Below are 25,110 nucleotides of genomic sequence, written 5' to 3' on the forward strand. Positions count from 1 at the left end.
CACAATTTCTCAGTCTCCAACCCCCCACTCTGTTTATTCGATTTAGAGTTTCTACTTCTTTATCGCCAAGATCTCTGCCACCTCTCATTCGCCCCAGGGATCCAGAAATACGCGCAGCCTATTGCTGGCTAAAGGGCGAGAGGTGAAAGGCCACTGGAGGGGTAGGTTTTTCCCAGGAACGCCATGAGATGTCGCCGGTTCATGCTACGGACGTATGGATCGCCGTCGGGGTGGCTGCCCCCGCATGCCTGGGGGCAACCCCGCCGCCAGTGCAGACAGTCTCGCGTTTGCACGAGTCCACGTCGCACGTGTGCACGCGACCCCATGTCGATCAGAGTCCCGTCCGTGTGTGTGCGTACGGCACACGCGTCCTGGTGCCCTTAGCACTGGCTCTGCCAACCCGTCTTTTCGCCGCCGTCCTACGTTTACTCGTCATCGAACGTAAGTGAGATCGTGGTTTACGTCGTAAATCAGGGTTTAGAGGACTTGCCAGACTCCAGTGGCGCCTTGCGAAACGCTGCAAGGGTGTTATAATCTCTGTAGAGCTTTGCGAGATTGATAGAGCCTTGGAAAATGTTGGTAGGATTGTGGGAGACTTTGATAGAGCCTTCTGTGAGTTTAGTAGCATTTTAGGAGGCTCTGAGAGAGAGAGAGAGTCTCGATAGTTGAGTTCTGGATATTGAACGATGGGGGTAGCTTCTGTGAGCGTCTTCTTTCTTTCAGGATATCGTCGATTGGTGAGTCGATCAGAGTGGCTGTGTTGAAACAGGAGGTGGTTTTTTCTACTTCTGTTCTCTCCTTTCGTGTTGACGTCTCGAGGTGGTTGATTACGTAACAAGGGGGTGTAGCGTTAAGACTCGCTTACGGGCAAGTGGTTTAGTTTGGTCTGGTTCTAAGTGTCATTCAGGGAGTAGCCACATTTGCTTTGTGAGTTACTTGTGATACACAGGTGTGAATGCTTGCTTTTAGACGAGGTAGATGCTTGGTTGAGTACACTAAAGGGAGGAAAATGCTTCTTCCTCAGGACTGGGGATTAAAGCAGTTCTTGCTTAGGAACAATGCCTGCAATTAATAGGAGCTGTATATCTCCATAAGAATAATTTTTAGCCTATCAATAGACACCCAGATTTTAGTTTCCAATTAATTTCAGAAAACATATCTCTACTATTCTGACTAAATAATGACCTCTTCCCAAAATAACAAAATAAAGTTAATCTTTTACCTCAACGACCACCAAACGATGTCTACTGCTCCAAGGTATCATATAAATTAAATATCGAGTGCAAATGTAATCACATTAAATACAGATCGAATACAAAATTGTCCAAAAACGTGACCTCTCAGGTCCCTTAAACAGTGTAAGAATGAATGAAATTAAAACACAAATAAACACCTTTATTCAGAGTGGTTTCAGTGAGCGCATCCGAGACTCGTTGAAAATATGCACGAGGGGATGATTGCTATTTCAGAGGAAATTATACCACCCATAGTATGTAGCTCTATTACCCCTTATACGTACGGGTCGATCGATATATTCCCTGTTAAACTTCGCTGCTGATCCGCGCACGAGGGTGTGCTCGATTTCTTTTGACGCGCATAACAGTCGCGATGGCAATCTCTTACGCGTATCCGTTAGCATGGTTATCATCCACAGGGGCGTTGACAGAGCACCGTTTCATCGAGATAGGAAAGAGAAATGTGGGCACGCATTTTATCACTCGTCCAGTCCGTTTGATAAATTCGAACGCAGGGCGCTTTTTGCAGATTTAATTTCGAATGTAGATATTTTTTACAATCTTCATTAACATTCATTGTCTGCTGTCGTTGAACAAAGGCGAGATTCTGTGCATTCAATGTGCCGTTCGCTTGGTCGCGATTTCCTTTGTGGGTCAATCGATAGGTTCCTTTCCAAACTTGACGCTAATGTGTATTTATGTAATTTCTATGGCCAAATTGATGTGCCCATTCCTGTAATGGCCAACCTTGAATAGGATGGCTTCTTATATTCAGGACAGAAATCCTAGTAAACATTGCTCATTGTTCGGTATTAATTATTAATCGGCGCGATTGATGCTACATTGTTTTTAATTCACTTCTAGAGTGTGAATATATATTATTGTACTTTTATGCTGTACTCATATTGTTCCGATCATACTTACTTTATTTCTGCTACATTATTCCTACGTGGTTTCTATGCGATTTTTCAAAACAGGAGTTTTCACAGACTTATGCATAGGTTCAGGTCGTATACATGTTTACAATATGCTGAATTTTTTTCAAATCGATTTGTACCTCCGTATTTTCGCAATCACTGCAAAACGAAGAGGAAATATGAATCCAAGAAAAACGCGTTTAAAGTTTCGAAAGAGGTGCTCGACCTTTTGTCTGTGAAATCCTCAAATTTGCGAATTTTAACACGAACCGAACGGCATTTTAGTCGGGAAGGGTGGTACTTTCGAAAAATTCAACAACAAAAATATCGAGTTTCTGACTGCCTAGTCCCCTTAAAGAATAAAATCCAGTTTTATTTTCTTTTTACAAAGCCCCTTCTTCGGAGGGTGGCAGGGCCCCTCGCCCTCCACCTCTCCGCCCTCTGGGTGCGCCACTGTTTGCATCTACTCTCGATCCTCCGTCGCGAGAAATTGAAGTTTTATCACAGGGTAGTTCGCTACGGTTACTAACAGACCGGAGCCTCCGTCTGCCCCCTGTCTCTGAATCTCCTGATGGCTGCAACCGGTGGCGTAGTTCCTAGCCTGCGTCACGTGACGCGTAGCCCGCGACCCGCATGTTCCCGTTGGAAATTGAAACGCTCCGTGGTATAGCGCTGCCCAGTCGCTAGACATCCTCTGTCGCGGGCGCATTAGCGTTAGGAAGTATCCTCTTAAAGATCGCGTCACGTCTGTCCGGGTCGTGGCGAATTTCGGTTTCCCTCGGTTGCGGATGTGTTTAATCTGGTAAGTCTAGACACGATCCTCTGCGCTCTCAGCCGTCGCCAGTCATTCCTCGTCCCTTCTGTCGCGGTTTCTCAAACTCTCGCCTCGACGTCCCGCTCTTCCGAGCGTGTCGACTTCGCGCTGAAACATAACAGATTCGCTCGCGGTGAAATATGAAAAGTACCTCGGGGATTCGCTCGATCGAGCTGGAGGATCTGGTGCGTCGAGGCTGAGTGGCGGATCGAGGGTACCTTCGGAAGCTTCGCAGCTTCAGCCAGTTCTGGGAAGCATCCTTTGCGGGGTCCCATTGGAGGTTCACCATTTTTGGACTTGGGTTCGTGGATGCTCGGTAACTTCTCTTTGGACAAAGTTGCTAGTTAGTATTAGGAACTCGTAGGGTTTCATTTAACAGATGCTCAATGTTAACTTGTACCCTGTATCACTGTTTCATCCGTACTCTGCATCGTGCTAGCAATAATTGAGGACCTTGCAGTTTTTGAGTTTAGACGTGTAATGTATGTAAAAAAAAATTCTACATCGTTTGGTGCGCGGTTTATGCAAATCCTGCAACAAATGAGCCTTTTATTGCAAATAAATAAAAATTAGAAATATGAATATTAATATATAGAAATATTAATATTAATAAATGGAAATATTAATATTAATAAATATAAATATTAATATTAATATATAGAAATATTAATATTAATAAATAGAAATATTAATATTAATAAATGGAAATATTAATATTAATAAATAGAAATATTAATATTAATATATAGAAATAGAAATATTAATATATAGCAATATTAATATTAATAAATAGAAATATTAATATTAATATATAGAAATATTAATATTAATAAATAGAAATATTAATATTAATATATAGAAATATTAATATTAATAAATAGAAATATTAATATTAATAAATAGAAATATTAATATTAATATATAGAAATATTAATATTAATAAATAGAAAGATTAATATTAATATATAGAAATATTAATATTAATATATAGATTTATTAATATTAATAAATAGAAATATTAATATTAATATTAATATATAGAAATATTAATATTAATAAATAGAAATATTAATATTAATAAATAGAAATATTAATATTTTTTATTACAGAATATTTTTCGCCAAAATTAGAAATAAAAACTCATCAACTCAATATCTACTACCTACCGTGCGAAAATAAATATATTTCAATCACTCTACCCCTTTTACTGTTAAGTCAAAGCAATAGTTTTCTAAACAGTCTTCTCTAATTTACTTGAAATCGGTAAACACAGAGCTGCAACCCCTCTAGCTGCAAGGTCCTCAATGGCCAGCGAATTACCTTGGCAATTACCCTAACGTAAACACCCAATTTTGAGACGTTCAACATGGTTAAGCCACTATTCTGGCTCGGTCGAATCAAAACGCGGCAATTCCCTTTCAATTCATTCATGGCTGTCGCATTAAACGGGCGAGATAGAGGAGGCGCGGGCGATGGAAACGTCGAGCCGAGAGGCGACCGTTGGAAGAAGGATAACAGGTCGCTGATACGATGTCACGCCAATTGGAATTGGCAAGCTGTTCAACTATTACGCAACGATTCCCTTGTCGAGCTTAATAACTGTTACTTCGCTGCAATACGTGCATAACATTCGAAAGCTGCGGTCCCTTAATCTCGAGGCTGACTCACTTCCTTCGGGGCATAGAGGAACAACGAGCATCGTGAAATCCTTGATTCGCCTAATTAAGTAATCACCTGTCGGGTTTAGCTCCGGCGATTATCTTCGCCTTCGGGTGACCGAATTCTATCCCGATCCAAAATGCAACGAATCGCGTTCAGATATACCCAGTGGCTGGCATTGTTTCTGGGGGGGCGACAGCGTGTGCGATAAACCGTGTCGACGTGTCCCCCTGATGCTCCCTGAGGAAGTAAGAATTAGGAGATCGATTACTATACTTAAGCCACGTCGAATGCAGCTCACCGAGAGCGCCTGGTGCAAGCTGGCGGAATTCACGTTTCGCGTCGATCCGGCCTCAGCGAAGCGTTGCGTACACACGCATATTCGCTGAATGCTTAATTCCTGCAATCTTCGGAGCTTAATCAGCAACAAGATCGCATCAGCGAGCAATCTACTGATTCCTCGCAGCGATGCATGAGTTTGCAGCTTATCAATTAGTATCTATTAACGAGCCAGCTAGATCGTTTCCAATAAAGTCATTTAAGCAGGTCGACCTCTAATTACTCCGAGCTGTATAGAAATTTGGAGTGCTTCGTTTAGAATACTCGTCTCCTGTTTCATTTTAGTAACAGGGGAATAAGATAATAAAGCAGGAGAATTAAGAAGTGTGTTCCATTTCTTTTCTAAATAATTCTTTTACGATCACTCTGTATGTTTCGCAGGGAAGGGCAGCGACTCCCGAGGAAACTCAACAAGCGTGCCCCTCAGTGTCTTTTTTAAACAAGAAACGAGCCTATTTTTACCGTAACAGGTGAGTACGATTGTTAGTTGAAGGTTGAACAACGATATTCTCATAGTATATTCGTTCGAAATTAGCTTGAGGTCGTTTGAACGTTTCGAAGGGACGCGTGGGCGAGCGGGAGAACGAGGCGGGAAAAGTGGCGTTCGTTTGAAAAGAAGCGCGACCTGCTACGATAAAAACTGACGGAATTTTATAAAAGAAACCGACTCGAGACTTCGATCAGAAATCGAGGACACAAGCTCGCGATAAGCTTGAACTTGCTGCAGATTATTCCATGAACGCAATGGTCGTCAGATTTCCGATTGCGTAACTTAATCGCTGGAGGATTTTAACCTAATTGCTCCTTCGTGATTCCGCTTTTGGATCCCGTTACGATTTCCACCGACGAAGATCACGCTGGGGAAGCATTAAACAGATGAACGTGGAATTATTATTAGTATGATATGCGATATGAAATCTAGGAATATGTGTACAAATTTTGTTAGTTAAGTGCTAGCAGTACTATAATTTTTAAACGAAGAGCAACCTTTTCCACGCTTTGAGGTCAATAAATTTTTCCTCCAAGCCCCAGCCAGCACGTGTATTAATAGCAACCGCGTGCAATGTCAACGACCAAATTAATTTGTTAAGCAGGCTCGAAGTGGTTGTTGCGTCGAGTTAAATGCTGCTTTGTGCGCAATAATAATCGCCATTCAAATGCACGGACCCACCAAATTCGACTTGTCGCGGTGGTCAATGATTCGGTTACCAACGTGAAGGATTAAAAATAAAAAAAAAGACTTCTTAAGGGGACAAGCACGTATAAACGGCTTAATTTTGTATCAATTTTTAGGAATTTTTTGCAAAGATACCAATACGCTAATCCTTTCGTAACTTTAAGGGTAGCTTATTTAAGATTATAACAAGTAAAAAAAATTATAACAGTGAAATTATAATAAATACAGAAGAAATATAGCAATATATCTGAAACAGGTTTTTTTTCGAGATGCAAAACGGCGCCGGTTGTAGCGTCTCTGGTAGTTACGTGAAACAGACCAACAATTTTTTCTTTCAATTTATGTGTCAATTGTAAGAATATGAACCACAAATAGTGTAAAAAAATTGCATATTTTAAAAATGACGAAACTTCAAACATTTTGCGCCCAAATCTCACGTTTTATTTGTTTAAAAACTGTAGCTAAAATTAATAATTTGGTTAAACATTGCGGTTCATATTCTGAGAAATATTATAAACTAAAAGTGTGTAAAACTTAAAGTTGATTCATCGAATAGATTTCGAGTTATCCCTGGCGCCAATTTTGAAAACGTGGTTTCAAGAAAAACGCATTTTAAATGCGTTTTAGTTATGCTCGGCGTTCGGAGGCGCGCTGACTCACTATAATATCGACAGGGAGTTGAATTTCGGCCTATAACTTTGCGAATATATTTTTGAAATGTTTTAGAAGCTATATATGGAAAAAAAAATTTGTTTCTATTTTTCGTTCGATTTACACGATCTTCTACCCTTAAGTAATCGAGGAGCCTTGAAATCGACCTTCTCTCCAATCGAGGTCTCCCTCGACACTACCCACAGTGTCTAAATATTTCTCCATTATTTTTCACAGAATAATTTAAGAGCCCTCTTAGAAAGCACTGTGCCAAAAATCAAATTCTATACTGTAGTATTGCCATTGGCATTTAGAACAAAAATCCTTCTCTTTAATTTCGGCACTTACAGTGTTTTCTGCAAAGACCCTTCGATTATATAACTTCAAACGCAATGCACTCCACCGAAACAGCCTCTCCTTCCATCTGCATCAGCACGCAGGCAGCATCGCCCATGTTCATTTTACCGAGCACGATCGTGTCTCCATAGATGACCATTATTCAATCAAAATCGAAGTCGCGCGTCAGCCCCGTGCACCGTAGCCTCCATTCCCCGGGATTCCCGCGCTAACTGCATAATCATTTCCTTATTCCTGAATGTTTTCGTGTCGCGGACAAAGTTGAGACAACCGTAGCTCTTCCACAACAAAGAAACGAGAATCTGTATTCTGATGTAGACCCAAATTGGCCGTTACTCTCCCCTGAATAGCACGCTCGAAAAATGTATCCATCACTCCGCAACTACCCCTTCGGCTTCGAGGTCTTACCCTTCGCAAAGTGAATCAAAGGGTGCATCGAATGCGCCCGGAGTTAGGGTACCAAAGTTGCTCCTCCAGATTTCACAAATTCCCTCGACGAAGCGGTTTCCGCGCGATCGATGCTCCGACGGGCAGCCTGAATGATTCGCGAATCAGGCGATGCCGAAGCGGCTAGTGCGCGCACGCGACAGACAGAGACCTTCCAGGACCAAGCGTGGATCAATTGGCAGCGCGGAGCCGGAGAAGTGAGAATACAGACTGCATATAACCTTCAGTAAAGTTAACTACATTTGACCTCAATGCAATAATTAAGAGCAATCAGTTCGCCAAAGAATGTGCTAAAGCTACCACGCGCGCGGGATCGCGACGTCCTACCCGAAGAGGCTCGCAATGATGAATTGCCGTTTTTATCTGCGCAGCGTCGCCCCATATCCGTCCAATTGATTAGGGGATCTCGATGCACGGTGCCTGGATCGCGGATCTAGGTCGAGTCTTCGATCCTTGCCGGGCACGCGGCTCGAACGGACGGAAGACGCCGCGATCTATCGCCTTGGGGGCGATCTCGACGGCGGTCTCGAGCGGTTCCCTTCCTGCGTTTCGCTTGAATGAGTCAGGGATGTGTTAGGTGGCGATTCAGTGGAGGAAAGGGAAGGTGGAGGGATCGATGAAATTATTTTATAGATGCTTGCACCTCACGGGGATGAAAGCTTAGCTACAGAGAGAGTACCTATTTTCTGGGTTCTTGTTTCTGGATTTCCTCCCTTCCAAAATGTATGTATGTCCATTTTGGTGTGCAAAAATTGGTAGTAAAGAGTTATTTTACACGTGGCGGAAGGGGTTTGATTGGTTGGTGTTGAAGATTGAGAGCGATGGATGTATTGCATCGTTTGCGAAGATGAGGAATTGCTCCTGCGAGGGGAATGTTGAATGAGGATTTTGTATAAGCGATGAGTTTCGATAAGGAATGACCCTGACGAGTCCCTTTTGTTTGTTAACGGTACAGAAGTGGCACGAAAGATCGTGTGACGAATAAAAATGGAGAACGCAAAGGAGGAGACGATCAACATGCAGCTCATCGGCTCGGAGAGTCCGTACAAGTACGTCTTATTCTACTTGCGAGCTTATTCCCGAAAATCTCTTGCTTCCATTTCAATAGAAGCTACCGCGGTTGAATTTTGATGTACCAGGCGCAATCGTTGTTAATTTTCAAGTTACCTTGCCACTAATCTCCTTGTAATTGTCTATGATAATTTAATTGCTTGTATGATTGGAGAAGCCTGCCTCTTTGTCGGACACGCGAAGCGGCGAGCGTTTCGAATGTCGAAAAAGGAGAACTCGGAAGCACCGATTACATTTGTAAATTGATACGATTGCAGAGTTAACAACGAAATCGCCGGAAGCGGGCTAAATGCATCGGAAGCGCCAATGTCGCCGACTGCAAACGTCGAAGACTACGACCCCCACAAACATCGAAACAGGCCGAATCCAACTTCGTGAGTATTAGATATAGTTGTTGGAAGTTCTAAGAAATTCCTGAACTTGTTGTTGCACCTGAGATTCTAACGTTGGAGTACTTAGTAGCAGTAGTGTAACAGTAGTGATAGTGATAACAGCGATGGCAATGGTAGTGGTAATAACATTAGCGATGCAAATATCAGCGATAACCATATTAGCGACGGTGATGTTAGCGATAAAAATATTAACGATACTACTATTAGCGATATCAATATTAGCGATATCAATATTCGCGATATTAATATTAGCAATATTAATATTAGCGATATCAATATTCCCGATATTAATATTAGCAATATTAATATTATCGATATTAATATTCGCAATATTAATATTATCGATATTAATATTCGCAATATTAATATTACCGATATTAATATTCGCAATATTAATATTATCGATATTAATATTCGGAATATTAATATTATCGATATTAATATTCGGAATATTAATATTATCGATATTAATATTCGGAATATTAATATTATCGATATTAATATTCGGAATATTAATATTATCGATATTAATATGAGCGATATCAATATTAGCGATATTAATATTAGCAATATTAATATTAGCGATATCAATATTCCCGATATTAATATTAGCAATATTAATATTATCGATATTAATATTCGGAATATTAATATTATCGATATTAATATTCGCAATATTAATATTATCGATATTAATATTCGGAATATTAATATTATCGATATTAATATTAGCGATATCAATATTCGCGATATTAATATTTGAGACTGCAATAGAAGAGATGACAATATTAGACGCTGCAATAGCAGAGATAACAATATTAGCGATTGCAATATTAGTGATAGCAACAATAACAATACTAACATTAATAGCAATCACAGTAGCACTGGTAATAGGAGAATATTAATATTGCTACTTATTTCCTTTCAGAAACACAGAAACTCTGATTCACTTACTGAAGGGAAGCCTCGGTACAGGGATCCTCGCGATGCCGAACGCATTTTGCAACAGTGGACTTGTGACGGGTGTAATAGCAACAGTGATCATAGGAGTGCTGTGCACATATTGCTTGCACGTACTAGTGAGAGCTCAGTACAGACTGTGTAAACGGTTAAGAGTTCCTATATTGAGTTATCCCATGAGCATGAAGTACGCTCTCGAGGGAGGCCCTGCATGCGTCCGATGGTTCGCACCTTACGCACCGTGAGTACTGTTACACTTTACACACGTGTGCACATACAGGCATAACGTTCGTTCACATTTTCTAACTTTATTCTCCATTGCAATCACTCTATAGTGGACCTTGATCATGACCGATATCAGATACTTTCCTACGCGTAATATCTGCTTCGTTCCACAATTCATTGATTTCATATACCTAGATGACGCTGTTCTTTGTGTTTGCATGATTTTCGGTTTCGAGCGAATAACAGAAATTGATTCGTTTGGATAGATTAAAGATGTGTTCCATATTGAAGATTCATGTCTTCGCGTAGATTTTTTGTAATGATAGATGCGTATTTGTTTGTAGAATTTTAAGTTTTCTCAAGTAGACACTGTCTGACCATTTCTGGTCGATTCTACTTGCCAGTAGTTAATATGTGAAAAATTCTAATCAGGACTGCCTGCGAATGAATTGTGCTCAATTAATTTATGCTATCAAACAGGAGGAGTGTATTCTATATTTCTAAGTAATTTTCTAACAATAACTAAGAACAAATAACGAAGGGGCTACGACGGGGAATATAGAAAGTAACGAATACCTGTCGACCTGCCTTTTTAAACGAATTCGTATAAAAATGAATGCCTCACAGAAAAAGAATTCTATCACTATCCCTCTCTTTCTCAATCACGCACAAAGTTCTAACGATCCACGCATATACATGCATCTACGCACTCACGATCATCTCACACATAGAGATTCAAGCTAAATCTTCAATTATAACATGAAAGCTGATATTATTTGCAGAGGACTCGTAGACGGGTTCATGATAGCGTATCAATTGGGAATATGCTGCGTTTATATCGTATTTGTAGCGTCGAATATAAAGCAGGTAAATAACAGGCGCAAAGTTCGATCTCCCCCTATCACTTTATCGCCACGAGCAGACGAGCCGAGAGAAATCTATGGATCTCTCTGAAGCCGTTAAAATAAACGAAAAAGAGAAACGAAAAAATAGAGAACAGGAAGATAACCAAAAAAAAAAAGAAAAGAAAATCACCGAGTGGATCCATCAATCGATCCCGAATTTATATCCCCCTCTCTTTTCTGTTGATCAATGCAGGTAGCAGACCAATACTGGGAACCTTTGGATGTTAAAACCCACATGCTCATTTTATTGCTACCGCTGATTTTGATCAATTACGTTAGGAATCTGAAACTACTGGCCCCGTTCTCCACCCTGGCGAACGCCATCACTTTCGTGGGCCTGGCGATGATCCTGGTTTACATGTTCGACGATCTACCGTCGCCAAGTGAGAGGGAGATGTTCGGAACGCTGCGAAATTTCTCCCTTTACTTTGGAACGACGTTGTTCGCGTTGGAGGCTGTCGGCGTGGTAAGTCTAACTGTTTATTTCCCTGGAATTATTTTCGCTCACCTCCACTTACCGTCTTCTTCCCTTTGCCGCGCGGTCTTTTCAATCTCCTACCGAATGCAAGGAAAATTCTGGTTAGGTAGAAACAGGATGTGGTTCCTCGTTAAAAAATACGTCGAAATCGTGGGATACAGTTTTCTCATAGGAGGCTTCATTATCGAGGAAATTGAGTTTAAAGGAGTTGCTACTAGGCGCCCCGCTGGAGGCGCCTCAGTGGTTCTCAGCGCGGGCCACTACTACTTGCAGCAGTTTCGCGACGGACTTGAAGCTCCATTTCTCGAAAACTATAGCTCCAGTGGAAAAATTGCACTCCACACGATCGACTTATTTTTTCACGAAGAATCAATTTCGCTGAAAACCCAAAGTTATTTGCGATCTGAACTGCCGTGAGTCCCCTATTTCCAAGGTTCAAAATTCGGGTATTTCGGTGTCATTGAAAGAACGATTACCGGCTGCAAGGTTCAACGAACAATGCGCCGTTTAAATATAAAACCCTGCAACTATATGCGCAGATATAAATATACGAGCGCGTGTAAAAAGAAGAGTACCAAGTCAATTGAGTTGCAGACCTCGCGGAGAGCGGAATATTTCTGGCTCGACGGTGATGCACAATTTAGAACGATATCCGTTACGGATCGCGACACCATTGGTTTTCCAATTTTCCCCGTGCCCCCTCCCCTCATCTATCGATCCGTCATTTGGCCTCGTCGATCATTCGCCGTGGCTGCTGGGCGAAACGGAGCTGTCCTTTAGAATAGATCAACAGGCGCCGCTGCATCGTTAATAAACAAATAAATGGCCACTTACGAACAAGTTTGAGATTGCCGTGATCAGATCGCCAGTGCGTCAATGCAATCTCTGCTATTATTTCCCAGAAGTTCTCAGCCCGGCGAGTGAGCGCAGCGGTTCTCAACCGCTGTGCGATCAGTCCAAGCCCACCACCCACAATGAAGGACAAATTTAATCGTAATCGGTACCAATTAGATTGTTGAGATAAATGTCACAGATTACTACAGGATGGCTGGTGCTTCTGTTGCAGATTATAGCGCTAGAAAACAACATGAAGACCCCGCAGTATTTCGGCGGATATTGCGGAGTCCTGAACATCGGGATGACAGTGATAGTGGCGCTCTACATTCTCATGGGGTTCTTCGGTTACATAAAATACGGCACGAAGGCCGGAGGTAGCGTAACCTTCAACCTACCGCCCGATCAGATGTAAGTAAACCTTCCCTATCCAAACACAAGACCATTTCACCATCTACGAATTCGTTTTACAGAATGGCCCAAAGTATCAAGATAATGTTCGCCATCGCCATTTTCATAACTCACGCCCTCCAAGGATACGTCCCCGTCGAGATTATATGGCACACGTACCTGGACCAAAAGATACACAGGCGAAAGATCTTCTGGGAGTACGTCTGTAGAACGATCATCACCCTAGCGACCTGTAAGAGCACCTTTTCTAAAAAAAAACGAGATTGAGCCCTTTTCTATAGACCCACTAAATATCCCTTCATACTCCTCACATCCTCCCGCCACTGAGAATTCCAAAACAACCCCCTTCTTACACCTTCCCCAAATACCGCATCAATCAGGGGCGGATTTGGAGATTTGGCGCCCCTAGTGTAACAAGTGTCTGCCGTCCTTTCCGCGAAATATCATCGAATATTTGAATGCAGAAGAGTCGAGACAATTTCAAAATGAATTCCATATGGCAACTCACGTGCGAGTTATTGCTAATTCACTACGCGAAAAAGAAGTAAATTATTTTTAGTTGCCTCAAGTCTCTGTGTTTGCACCTTCCCCAATTTCCATCGCTCAAAATTTGTCGCTCCCCCAAATTTGCCACCCTAGCCTACTTAGCCTGCACACAAATCCGCCCCTGCTAGCAATCCTGAAGAAAAAGCAGATCTCCCAACTTGCACAGCAAAGGGCCCAAAAAAGAAGCTTCCACCAGGCGAATGTAAATTAACAATACCTCAACCATTTTTCCCCCAGTCACCCTAGCCGTCGCAGTCCCAAGGCTAGGACTGTTCATCTCGCTGTTCGGTGCCCTCTGCCTGTCAGCCCTCGGCATCGCTTTCCCAGCGATCATCGAGATCTGCGTGCTCTGGCCAGAGAGGGACTTCGGCCCCTGCATGTTCATGCTGCTGAAGAACGTCTGCCTGATCGTGTTCGGCCTGCTGGGCCTGGTGGTCGGCACCTACGTCAGCATCGTCGACATAATCAACTCCTTCAAGTGAAGCCGGCGGTGGAGCGATGGGAACCGGCCAGCAAACAGAGAGGGAGAACGGGGAGAACGATCGGGGGACGTTTGCTCGTTCGCGTTAGGCGCCGCAGCTTCTCACAGTTTATAGCTTAAACAGCGGCGTTTCTTAGGTAGACAGCGGCAGAGAGTAAAATTCTTAGGTGGACGCGAGCAGAGAGCAACCCGGGACACGGTTCCTCCCGAGCTACCGCCATTCTTAGCGCACTTCTTAGGCCGAGGTTTAGACGCTCGAGGCGTAGGGGGAGTCGTGCGGTGGTGGGCAGAACGATACTTTAGATCGAGCATGGTTCGGTGGTAGTAGATAAGGGACGATTGGAAGAAACGAGTGGATTAGTGGCTTGAATTCTCTGGGACCGTTTCCGATGGCTCCTGAAACGTTTGGCTGAGCTTTGGTAGACTGTTCCACTGATTTTCAGGGACAGTGTATTGTGGATGGGGCTCTGCGGGGTTTAGAATTTCCTGGAACTTCTAAAGGCTACTCGGACCACTTTCACTGGTATCTGCACGTGGGTTGGGTAACTGGGACGTGGGCTTAGAAACGGTGACTACGTGCGCGAGTCACTTTGGCCTTAGCACTGCCCGGAATGGTTCAATAAGTATTATTAAGTGTCGCGTGTGACTTAGTCCCTGTGGAATTGGGTGCTCTAGGTGTTAAGCTTCTATGCCTTAATATGAAAGTATCTAGGTAACTTGTTCTGCCTTGAATATAGTGCCATAGACGGTTGTTAGATAATATGGAATGTCCCGTGAAGTTTTAGTAAGCCACCCGGAATATTTTAAGTAATATACAATTCACAAGATTTAGGATTTAAAGCGAAGGTTCGTGCAGACTTTGCAAAGACTCGCCCAAACATTTCAGGAACTATCTGCGCACAGATGTGGCTTCTTTCTTCCATCGGTGATTAGTAAGAGCTGACCATTCAATTTTAATTGATTTTGCTGCGTTGCTACTTTGAGTAGCGAATATCAAGTGGCCGGATAATTTGCAACGCCTCAGGCAAGATATTTCGCACAATTGCCCAGCACTGGACTCGAAGCACTCTTCAGTGACAGTAAGATGAGAAGCAGAAAAGAATCGTCGATATAATTTCGCGACAAACGAAACCTGTGATCGAAGATTTTATACAGGAACGAGAACAATCTCTAATTGTTGGACGAGTTACAGATGTATATCGGATGTTAATTGCTCAACTTCCACCGGGTTGTTCCATTGTTTTCCTTCGTCTCGGTGATACGAGTACTTACATACGCGTGAAACGTGGTTTGCCTGTACATCTGTGTACTGTGTGTCCGATTCAAGCGTTGACAAGGGTGTCTGACATTTTTAGGGAAAGAAACAAATTTCCTTAAGCGGGGAATCCTATTTTATGGACTAACAACATGGCACACTTTAGGAATTTCTTTTTAAGAATCTAGCATTTCGATTCATCTGAAATTTGCACCATGTTTTTATGCATCCTTAAAGAAGTTACAGTTTTTTTCTTATTCGTTTTTAATAATAACTATAGGAGTTATGCATCACGCCGTGCAAAATTCGTCGTCCGCTGGTGTGCATGATATTTACCTTCCAGGTAATCTGAATCAGAAAAATGAAACAGCGTTTTACTTTGTACATATGTAGCTTCAATTTGATGAACCAGAATACCGCTAAGTTCTATACTTCTTTTGTTACATAAGAAAATTGCCGCAAAATTGGATTGCAAAAATTAAAGGTTCAGACCTTTCAGTTTGAAAACTCTCCACACTGCCAATAATTTTTTTTGTACTTTGCTGGTTCATCAGTTTGAAGCTACATATGTATAAAATAAAACGCCGTTTCATTTTTCTGTTTCAGATTACCTGGTAGATAAATAACATGCGCACCAACGGTCGGCGAATTTTGCGCGGCCTGATAGTTGATCTTGCATAACTACTATATTTGTGGTTAAAAATTAATAAAAAAAAAACTGCAGCTTCCTCAAAGATGCATCAAAATATGGTCCAAATTTCAGATGAATCGAAACGCTGGTTTCTTAAAAAAAAAATCCCAAATTTTGCTATGTTTTTAGTCCAAAGAATAGGATTGCCCCCTTAAATCTCAATGAAGAATTTACGATGACCTTTCTCAGATCTGAATTATGCTGAGACTGTACCTTGAACGATATACGAAGAGAAAAAACTGAAATATTTAAGTTACTATGCAAAAATTGAACTAAAAGAAAGATTCATTTAATCAGCTTTGGAGAGGAGTTCTTCAGTTCCCAGAGACCAGGAAAGTTTTCCTCTGAACGCTTGCACCTGATACGCTGCGATCGTATACCAATGACGGAGAAAAGTAATAGCGCAGGAGATAGAAGACGAAGGTCTAAGCGTGGACAAATTGTCACACGGCGATACGCTAGTAGTACTACACTGCTATGCCTTATTTTTTATCGAGAAGCTTGTAACATAGTGATTCGCTGCCGCAAGCAGGGTAAACAGAGCAAAGTTCAAACGGGAACCGCCGTGAGAAACGAGATATCGATACTTCGTACCGTCACTGCCGGGAGCTCGCTCGGATCATCGCGTAAAATGGGAGAAGAAAATCGCGATCTCGCATCGATCGACGACATCGACACCCTTCGTTCACCTTCGCATTCAATCCTTTTCGGCGACAATCCTCCTACTTTCGCGTTCTCAATCAAGCTACGATCATTTCCGCGATTCTCGCCGATAATTTTCGTTCATTTCCGGGACGCCCACCAAATCTTGCTTCGATCGAACGTTGTAATAATTTCTCTTCGATTTTCGTCACCCTATTATCGAAGAAAATTGTACAATCGAAATCTTTGGAAAGATACCCGTGAATTTGAATGCTGTAACTATCGTACGATGTATGGATACTCTTCTGCAATTGAAAAAAAAAATAATTATTGCGAAGATAGAAAATTGGTGGAAGAATGTAGGAAATTGGAGAAGGGATGTTTGCTAAATGATCGGTTGTGATTCTGGGCTCGAATGGGCCACAAGGTTTCGAAAATCGAAGATAGTACTTACGATTACGATTAATAGGAGAAATTTGTAAAAACTGGGTTCGCGTCCACGGACATCCTCAATCTCCGACCGTGTCGATTTCTATTCCGAGGCAAATCGTCGAGTTTTGTACGTTTCTAAAGGTTTCTTTTCTTGTACGATCTGCATTTTGTGTGTACGTTTTGAATCTGAGTTGTTTTTGTTTGTTTGTGTGCCATTATATTTCTAATACAAATAAACTCTCTATTCTTACCTGCGCCGTCTGATTTATTTCGAGCTACTCCACTGCGACCGTATTCGACATTGCGCAATCATTTAATATTATTATCGACATCGCGCAGTTTCCCAGGCATTATTCACGATGCAAATTTGAATATATATACACTTTGAAAAGCTTTTTTGGATTTGTTCGCCGACCTGTTACAGATTGAAAAGCTGGTATACTTAAGTTATTACTAAACTTAATAAGAAATATAAAGTACTCCAGGGTTGTTTCAGTCACTTGAAAATTATTTCCACGCTTCTTCAAGCTGACATAAGTTTTTAGAATGACAGTAGGGTAAAGCAAAGATGTCCACGATGCTTGCTTTTTTATATAATGTATTGTAATTTTCACTAGCTCCTAGCAAATGCATCGTCATTCGTCTATCTGTACCTATCATTTGCGAGTCAACCCTTTCTGAAAGAATTCCTGCAAAATGCAAGTGTCTTTTATTTGGCATTTATAGATCCCTGTTTCCCCCTTCCTCTGCTTCAGAGAGGGTCGACGGGGTTGCCTTTTGAGCATCGCAAAGACAAGGTACAGCCTCGAACAGCATCCATCTTCTGTCAACAACAGCCTCTCGGGACAGAAATAAGGTACGAACGTGCGTCGGTGTTTAAATATATGTTCTTTTTATACGTGTAAACCGAAGGATACATCGTTTAATATTAAATCGAACAGCGACACTCTTTTGCGCTCCATTTATCCTCGCCACATCGGTACATCGAAAACCACGGTGAATTAAATAATAATTGCATAGCGACACTGACGGAAACCACTCGCACAGCATTCAACCTTAAGGTTCCAAACGAATCACGGAACAAATGCGAACACTGATCATCGAGCGATAATAAGAACGCAACAGAAATGATAGTCAACCCAGAGGTTCCCAAAATTTCCGCGCGAGTCCAGATAAAGGTACTCGAGTATCGTCGACTATTTACCAATCTCAAAAACTTTCAACACTCACGCCGCGTCTCGATCATTCTCAGACTTATACTACGATGCTCCGACAACTCTATCAAATTAAAGCGAACCTTTATCCTACGATTCTATAAAATATCCACACCAAAACTACCCCAAGTTCCATGTGAAACAAAACAAACAGAAGAATTATAACTGCACCAGAAAACATACCACCCCCAAAGAAACCAGCCTGGAAACAAAGATACCATCCTCTCCCCGCGAATGAAACGATAAGGCAACGAAACGATAGGCTGAAATCATAAAACTAAAAGTGTTAACCACCCCAAAGAGCGAGAGAAAGAGAGGGAAAGAGTAAAACAAGCAGGTGAAGGATAGAAGAGAAGAGAGAAATGAAATCAGGGGGTACCTTCATCAGCAAAACGCACCGCCTTTCCGCACAGACAGAATCGAGTGGCGCAGCCGAGATGCGAGATACTCGGCGCGCGGCGTTCTCCGAGTGGCCAGAGGGAATGCCGGAGGATGGCGGTGGATGGTGGCGACGGTTTTGACGCAGGGACCAGCTACGCCGGCGGGGCTGGATGGACCATTAGCAATAACACCAAGGAGGGCCAATCGGTTTTGGATTACGCGTGATCACCACTGAAGTAACTACTCTGCATCATGAACAGTTTGTCGATGGGGTTGTGAATCGCCGCGTGCAAACTCTGCGACAAGGAGGGCGCCTCGTGGGACGCTGGCCCGTGGTGGGAATGGGAGCCACCCTGGTGGCCACCCTCTTGGCCGCCGCCGCCCTCGTTCTCGCCAATGTCGAAGCCCGCCTCTGTGCCGTCCAACGACAGATCGCTGCTGCAGAAGCTCTCGCCCGAGTGGCCCGGGTACGCGTCTGAAATTTCGGACAGAACGGTCAAGGTGGCGAGGGTTCGCAGCTTCTTTAGAGTGGAAACTAGAGTCGACGGTCTCTGAAGTGTATCAAAAACGTGAACGGGATTTTTGATAAATAAAACAGAGCCGAGTAGTACAGAGTGAAGAGATATAAGACTGATAGAAATAAGCAAAAAGAGGAGCGTGGAAGGAAAAATGGGTCATGAAAAACGACCGGCACGTTGTCTCCTTTAAACATCAATGGATCTGAAGAATAAAATGAGATTCTTGTAAAATAATGTTACCATTGTGGGCTCATAGGCCAAATATTTTAATTTAGAAAAAAGAAATAATTAATAGCACTTTAAAGTTAAACGATTTTTTCCCAGGCTAAATTTTACTCTGCAATTGTGCATAAAAAATTAATGAAACATAATATCAAAAAGAATGGCCCGTCAGCACATAATGGCAACCTTATTTTACAAGAATATCCTTTTATTTCACAGATCCATCGGTTTTTTAGTAAAATATCATGCTGACCGTTTTTTCATACAGTGGTCCAAAGAACCTAAAAAATCACAAATAATTTAATACAAAACATACTGTATACAAATTTTCCCGTGCACTTTATGGACTACTAAATCACGTGTAATAATTATTTAGTTTCATTTGTTTGAACAAACCACCCCAAAGAAATCCTAAAATCATTAATTCTCGTCGCGACTGAACGTGCGTGAATTGCAACAAGTGATTCGTCCAGAGCAGAACCTCCGACCGTTCCGGAGCAACACGCGCGATTTCCTGAGCTCCTTTACATTCTACGGTGAGAAAAGACTTACCGTCGGGCGAGTACGGGTTATTGGGGTTGAGCGGTTGGGTGGCCGAGGGGAAGCTAGAAGATTCCCCGTCGCGCATGTTCATGGCGTTCAAGTAATGACCTGCGAACGAGACCAGACGATTTGGCATCGATAACCAACTGACGAATTTACCAACGCCCCATTAACCAGTCTTCGCGGGAGTTAGCAACGGCTCGCAGCGACACAGTGGCCGGATAGAAAGCAAGGGGACCAAGCACCTGGAAGCTAGGGCGACTTACTGTGATCGCTGTGAGGGCTCTCGGCTCGTCTCTCCTCCTTCGGCTCCTTGTCCGAGCCGGGCTCTGTCTTCGCCTTCCTCTGCAGCTTCTTCATCTTCGCCCGTTGATTCTGGAACCACACCTGCACCACGCGCACGCTGAGGCCCGTGTCCTTCGCCAGGGCCTCCCGAACCTTCCGGCAGGGCTTCGGCGACACCTCGAAGGAGGCCTTGAACTGCCGCCTCTGGGCGGACGTGAGGATGGTCCGCGGCCGCTTCGGGCCCCGGCGACCGTCGCGAGGACGATTCTCGTCCAGCAGATCATCGTCTGTGGAGCATATCCAGCGTCAGGCTTCGTGGGACACCGAGGAGGGGAACCTGGGGCTCACATGACTCTGACTCGTGCTCTTAATGTAACGCTACAGCGCCCGAGGCTTTCAAGCGTAAGCTGTGTTCTCTTCTTTTAAAATAAACTGGGTCAGGATCGAAGTGGGCTCGCGCAGCATTGCACCGAGCTTTAGGAGGGTCCGAGTTCTTAGATCGAGACGTATCGTGGCACGGAGCACAGTTTCGAGGCGGTAGTTGATCAGGAGGGGGCTGGATGCAACGCTGACGAGGGGCTGCGAGTGTTTTCTAAAAGAACCCAGCTTCTGCTTGGAAACCTCGGATGGTATTTAGCTTGGAGGTGGCTAGCGACACGGCCCACCCGTCGACCCGAATGATTTTGCTAGACCGAGACTTTCTGGTGAACGGAAGTGTTATCTAAACAGTTTTCTCTGGGACGTCGTGACTAACAAACTGCTCTTCCATCATTTCGCGACTGATTCCGGCTGAAGGAAAGGAGAAAGAATTCCATCGAGAACGAGCTTTCCTTTCACCGAACCAGAGTGAGTTCGCGGAGGTGAGACGCGAGTGTGACCCTGTTTCGTAATCGTCTTCGAGCGTAAAGATTGGCGTATCTTTTTATCCCCGGGAGGAGCGCGCCTCGTGGGAAGAACCGACGAAATAACAACGATCCTTTCTTTCTTTCTAATTACGCTTGGTTTAAGGGTAGTTACCTTGAAAAGAGACAGCCTTGATTCGAAATTCCTGTAGGTTTTTACTTTGGATGTCTTTAGATTGTAGCAGTACAACCTGCGAACAATGCAACAAGGTATGTACAATACGTTCTCGCAGGTGTGTCGATTATTCTTCGTCGCTCGTCAATCTTTTTCTCCTCTGTTTTCTGATTTGAGCCAATCCGGCTGAGCGCGGGAAAAAACGCGAACGAGAACGCTGCTGGCGGTATTTCGTCGTGAAGCGCGAGTGACTCTAAACAGATCGCCAATCTCGGTGTAGCCTTTCGGTGAAAATTAATGGCAAAGAGACATTTCGATAGTCGAGCAGTTTGCTATCAAAGCTTTCGGTTGACTCTATGTCTGTGGAACGCATCGGTTTTACCCAGAACATTGCGAATCGTCTCGTTACACGCGTTGCGTTGATAAAAAAACCATCGATCAGAGTATGCTCGGCAAATTTTCGGCGAGGGAACGTCCAAGGCAACGTCGCGCAGAGTAGACGAAGAAAGGGTGAGACAGAAGCATGCAAGTGTACTGGAGTAGCGAACGTGGGTCTAAGGAGGCTTGCTTCTAAGACGCTACGATAAATAAACAGCTACTGTGCATTCGTTCTGAGCCAGAGTCGGGCAGATTTTATTCCGAGTAGCGAATAATGATTTCATTCGACGAAAAATCATTCGTGGAAAACGAATAAATCTGTAGAAATGTGCAGCGTTGGGCAAAATGGGATCCAATTACAAATTACGATTAAAATGTAATTGTGTAATTGATTACAGATTATTTTCTGTAATCGTCCTTTTAGACAGTTGACAAAACCAAATGGTCAACTACCTAAATTAACTATTACAGAGAATAATGCGTAATCAATTACACAATTACAGTTTAATCGTACTTTGTAATTAGATAACATTTTGCCCAACTCTGTATGGTTATTCGAGTGAGGTTTACTCGAAGCAGAATTTATTCGCAAAAATGTACTAAATATTTTATTCGAATGACGCCCAACTCTGATTCTAACCAGTCCCCCATCTCCATTCCCAAAACAATATAACCCAAACACTCACGGCTGTGCTACCCTGATCCCCACTCCTCGAAGCCTACGCTACTCAAAACACCTTCCAAAACTGTATAAAAAATCCTCCGCCACTTGCAACCAGTGCTACACCAACCACGAAACTGTGAAGAAGCTCCCTGGTAGTTATTCACCGAAGAAAGCTTCAGATACCCTAAGCTCGTGAACGCATCCAGCCTACAAAGCCCTCCTATCTACGACAAACTTATCTCCGCCCGGGAGAAGTCGGCCAAGGTCTACTTTGACAGAGAAGCAGGGCAAGAGGAGCAATGGTCGCGAGCTTGTCGAAGAGAAACTGAAAAGACGGAAAGGGATGAGGCGCGAGCACCGACCTTGGGGGCTGTTCAGGTACAGCTCGTGCTCGTAGTCCTGCTTGCAGATCGGCTGCCCCTGGCGGAGGATGTACCTCGCGCCGGGCGGGAGTAGCTGGCCGCACATGCAGCAGGCGAAGCAGCCCACGTGAAAGACCAGGCCCGGTGCACGGAGCACGAAGTCGGAGCAGCTGATCTTCTCCATGCAACGCGCACACTTCACGCCGAAGATCCTCTCGTAGTCGGTCCTGCAGTAGAACTTCAGCTCGCGGATGAAGCAGGAATGGGTGAGCGGTGCGGCGCAGGCGGCGCACGAGAGGCACTCCTCGTGGTAGTTCCTCCCGGCCACCTGCATTACGTACTTGTCGGCTATGGTGCGGCCGCAGCCGGCGCAGATCGTCTCCAGGAGACCGGACTCCGTCTTCACCGAGACCGACGGCTCTGAAATCAGCGAGCACTGGGTTGGTTGCTGGTCTGAACGCGCCTCGCCACCCTCCAACAGAATCCCTTCGTGGGTCTTTCGTTTTCTACATTTCCGTGGCTTCTCGCCGGGGCGAGTAGAAGATTCTCGAGGAACGTGGGTTTGCTTGTTGATTCATTGATTTAAGTTAAGTGTGCTTCCGGGGCCTTCTCTAAGTCTTTGATTCGAAACGGGTGGGAAGTTCGTAGAGCCGATTGTTTCTGGAGGCGAGTTGAATGATTTTGGCAAGTTTGATTGAATTCTATTGCTGTCTGTTTAGAGGTCCATGGAGGGTGGTTCTGTGAAATTTCCTTATTGGACGTTCTACTACCGGGGGAAATAAATGTGCGCGGAGTTATTTGGAGCGATATGGCTGTCGCACTGAGAAATGTGATAGCGTTCTGTAGCAAAGCAATATCACCAGGCCCGTGCAATTTATTCCGTCGCTTATCGATCGTCGATAGTGATAAATTTGCGTGCGATGACAGAGCGCGGTGCGATAAGTCCCTATTTGCACGTCTCTCATTCGATCGTTTTTAAAGAAAATAATTTCCATTTCAATTGCAACGAGACACCTAACTTTCCAATTACATTAAATCTCCAATATACAATAACTTATACCATTCGTCATTTCTGCTACTTCGAAATCCCCCTGGAAGATTTCTTATGGAAATTCTGCACCCCCAAAGAATATCTAAGCTTCCGCCAATATATTTACCCTCTGATAAAACGACGTTACGTCAATATTTAAAAATCATAATAGAACCGAACCTGAATGCAATCTACAAACAACTGTCAAAGCCAAGGAAACTCCCTAAGAATTCTCCTCAAGAATCAACCCCTCGGAAGTGGTGTGCCTAACTCTCCAAAGAAAACCTTGCTAACTAAAGCGACTAGAATCCCTTCAACTGACCTGCATTATTGTTATCGTTCGCAGGGCGAAACGGCATCGGAGGCGCCGCGGAGCCCATGGTCGGCGGCCCCGACTCACCCTGCCTGTTCAGGGTGCCCGGTAGCGGAGGGTAGAATTCCAACATGGTTCCTGGTATCCTCGGCAATCGAACACACGACTCCCCCAGGTCCTTGCACCACCACAATTCACGCACTGTCAGAGAGACTTCGAAAATCCCAAGCCCCGCTCGAACTACACCCTCGTCCACCCCAAGTCACTCCGCGGAAGCACACCGTTCTTGCTGCGTCCTCGAGGCGGTCGACGTCCAGAGAACAGACCTACGACGCGTTCGCCACGCGCAAGAAGCACCGAGAAGCGTCCCGCGGCACGATCCAGCCCTCGACCTGGCGCGTTCACTGTTTCCCTTCGCACTGGCGGCTGATAAGGGGGTGTCTAGCCCTCGCCGGTCCTCGTATGCCGCGACAGGTCTCAAGAGACGATCCGGGGACAGCTTCGAGGCGTCCTGACGGACGTCCAAGCCTGGCGTGCCGTCGACGTGCCACCGTTTCGCATCCTGAGCCCGTTCACCGTTTCTTCTGCGCGGCCGGGGGGTTCTGATGGCTGGGTGGACGTCGAGGGGGGTGGCTGTTGGTCGCGCGCTACGTGACAGCCCCTGTACGCGTGTCAGCCAGACCCGGACTCGAAACCTTTTTTGACGCCAGCCACCGCATCGACAGCGAAAACCAGCCCCCACTCGGCCGGCGAGCCTCCCTCCAGCCCTCCTCACCCCACTCGCCGGTCGAGCGACGCGAGACGGACGCGCGATCGACGAGGGGTGAACGGCGGGGCGGGCTCCGTCAACCCTCGCCGAGGGAAACTCGGCCGCGCCGGCGGATTGGCGGCCGGGGGATCCGCCCTTGGAAACAGCCGACCGAAAGGGGGATGGAGAGCCGTGCGGCGGTGCTCAACCGCCGTCGCGCGACAGGTACGCGGAGATCAATATCTAGCGACCATCGTTCTGGCGCCAGTGACGTATGCCAAGCTTCTGGGCTCGCTGTCTTCGAATTCAATTTCTCCCGAGCTCCTTACGGGGTCTGGGAGGCTGTGCCCTTGGGGGTCGGTTTCTCAGAGATTCTTGGAGGCTTTTTGGACAGTTGAAAGGGAAGGGAGAGGATCGACTGGTCGATGGGGGCAGGGGATGTATTCTCCGGGGATGCGTTTTTGGGTTTTAGTTTGCTGGAATCTCTTGGCTTCGGGGCTGTAATTTAGGGCAGGT

At 44.4% G+C, this 25,110-nt stretch overlaps 2 protein-coding genes across 7 annotated transcripts; one reads left to right on the plus strand and one right to left on the minus strand.

Annotated features, from left to right (window-relative positions):
• Positions 1 to 126: 126 nt before the first annotated feature.
• Positions 127 to 17,169, plus strand: LOC143371959 (proton-coupled amino acid transporter-like protein acs). Of its 5 annotated transcripts, none has more exons than XM_076817686.1 (10): positions 127 to 441; positions 5,346 to 5,434; positions 8,552 to 8,645; positions 8,925 to 9,041; positions 9,988 to 10,260; positions 11,027 to 11,111; positions 11,343 to 11,615; positions 12,694 to 12,872; positions 12,935 to 13,104; positions 13,656 to 17,169. In XM_076817686.1, exons 3-10 carry the CDS (start codon positions 8,584 to 8,586, stop codon positions 13,898 to 13,900), a joined length of 1,404 nt encoding a protein of 467 aa, XP_076673801.1. In that variant the 5' UTR covers positions 127 to 441; positions 5,346 to 5,434; positions 8,552 to 8,583; the 3' UTR covers positions 13,901 to 17,169. The 5 variants fall into 5 exon arrangements, with proteins under 5 accessions (XP_076673801.1, XP_076673798.1, XP_076673800.1 ...); XM_076817683.1 differs by lacking the exon at positions 127 to 441 and adding an exon at positions 2,798 to 2,954; XM_076817685.1 differs by lacking the exon at positions 127 to 441 and adding an exon at positions 3,036 to 3,267.
• Positions 17,170 to 17,567: 398 nt separating this feature from the next.
• On the minus strand, positions 17,568 to 24,510 carry Lmx1a (LIM homeobox transcription factor 1 alpha). Of its 2 annotated transcripts, XM_076817533.1 has the most exons (5): positions 23,856 to 24,510; positions 22,504 to 22,923; positions 20,064 to 20,369; positions 19,807 to 19,905; positions 17,568 to 18,989 (listed from the first exon to the last, which is right to left on the minus strand). In XM_076817533.1, exons 1-5 carry the CDS (start codon positions 23,977 to 23,979, stop codon positions 18,730 to 18,732), a joined length of 1,209 nt encoding a protein of 402 aa, XP_076673648.1. In that variant the 5' UTR covers positions 23,980 to 24,510; the 3' UTR covers positions 17,568 to 18,729. The 2 variants fall into 2 exon arrangements, with proteins under 2 accessions (XP_076673648.1, XP_076673649.1); XM_076817534.1 differs by lacking the exon at positions 19,807 to 19,905.
• Between the last annotated feature and the right edge of the window lie 600 nt (positions 24,511 to 25,110).

Source organism: Andrena cerasifolii, chromosome 8, assembly GCF_050908995.1.
Source record: "Andrena cerasifolii isolate SP2316 chromosome 8, iyAndCera1_principal, whole genome shotgun sequence".
In the NCBI taxonomy this organism is placed as follows: domain Eukaryota; kingdom Metazoa; phylum Arthropoda; class Insecta; order Hymenoptera; family Andrenidae; genus Andrena; species Andrena cerasifolii.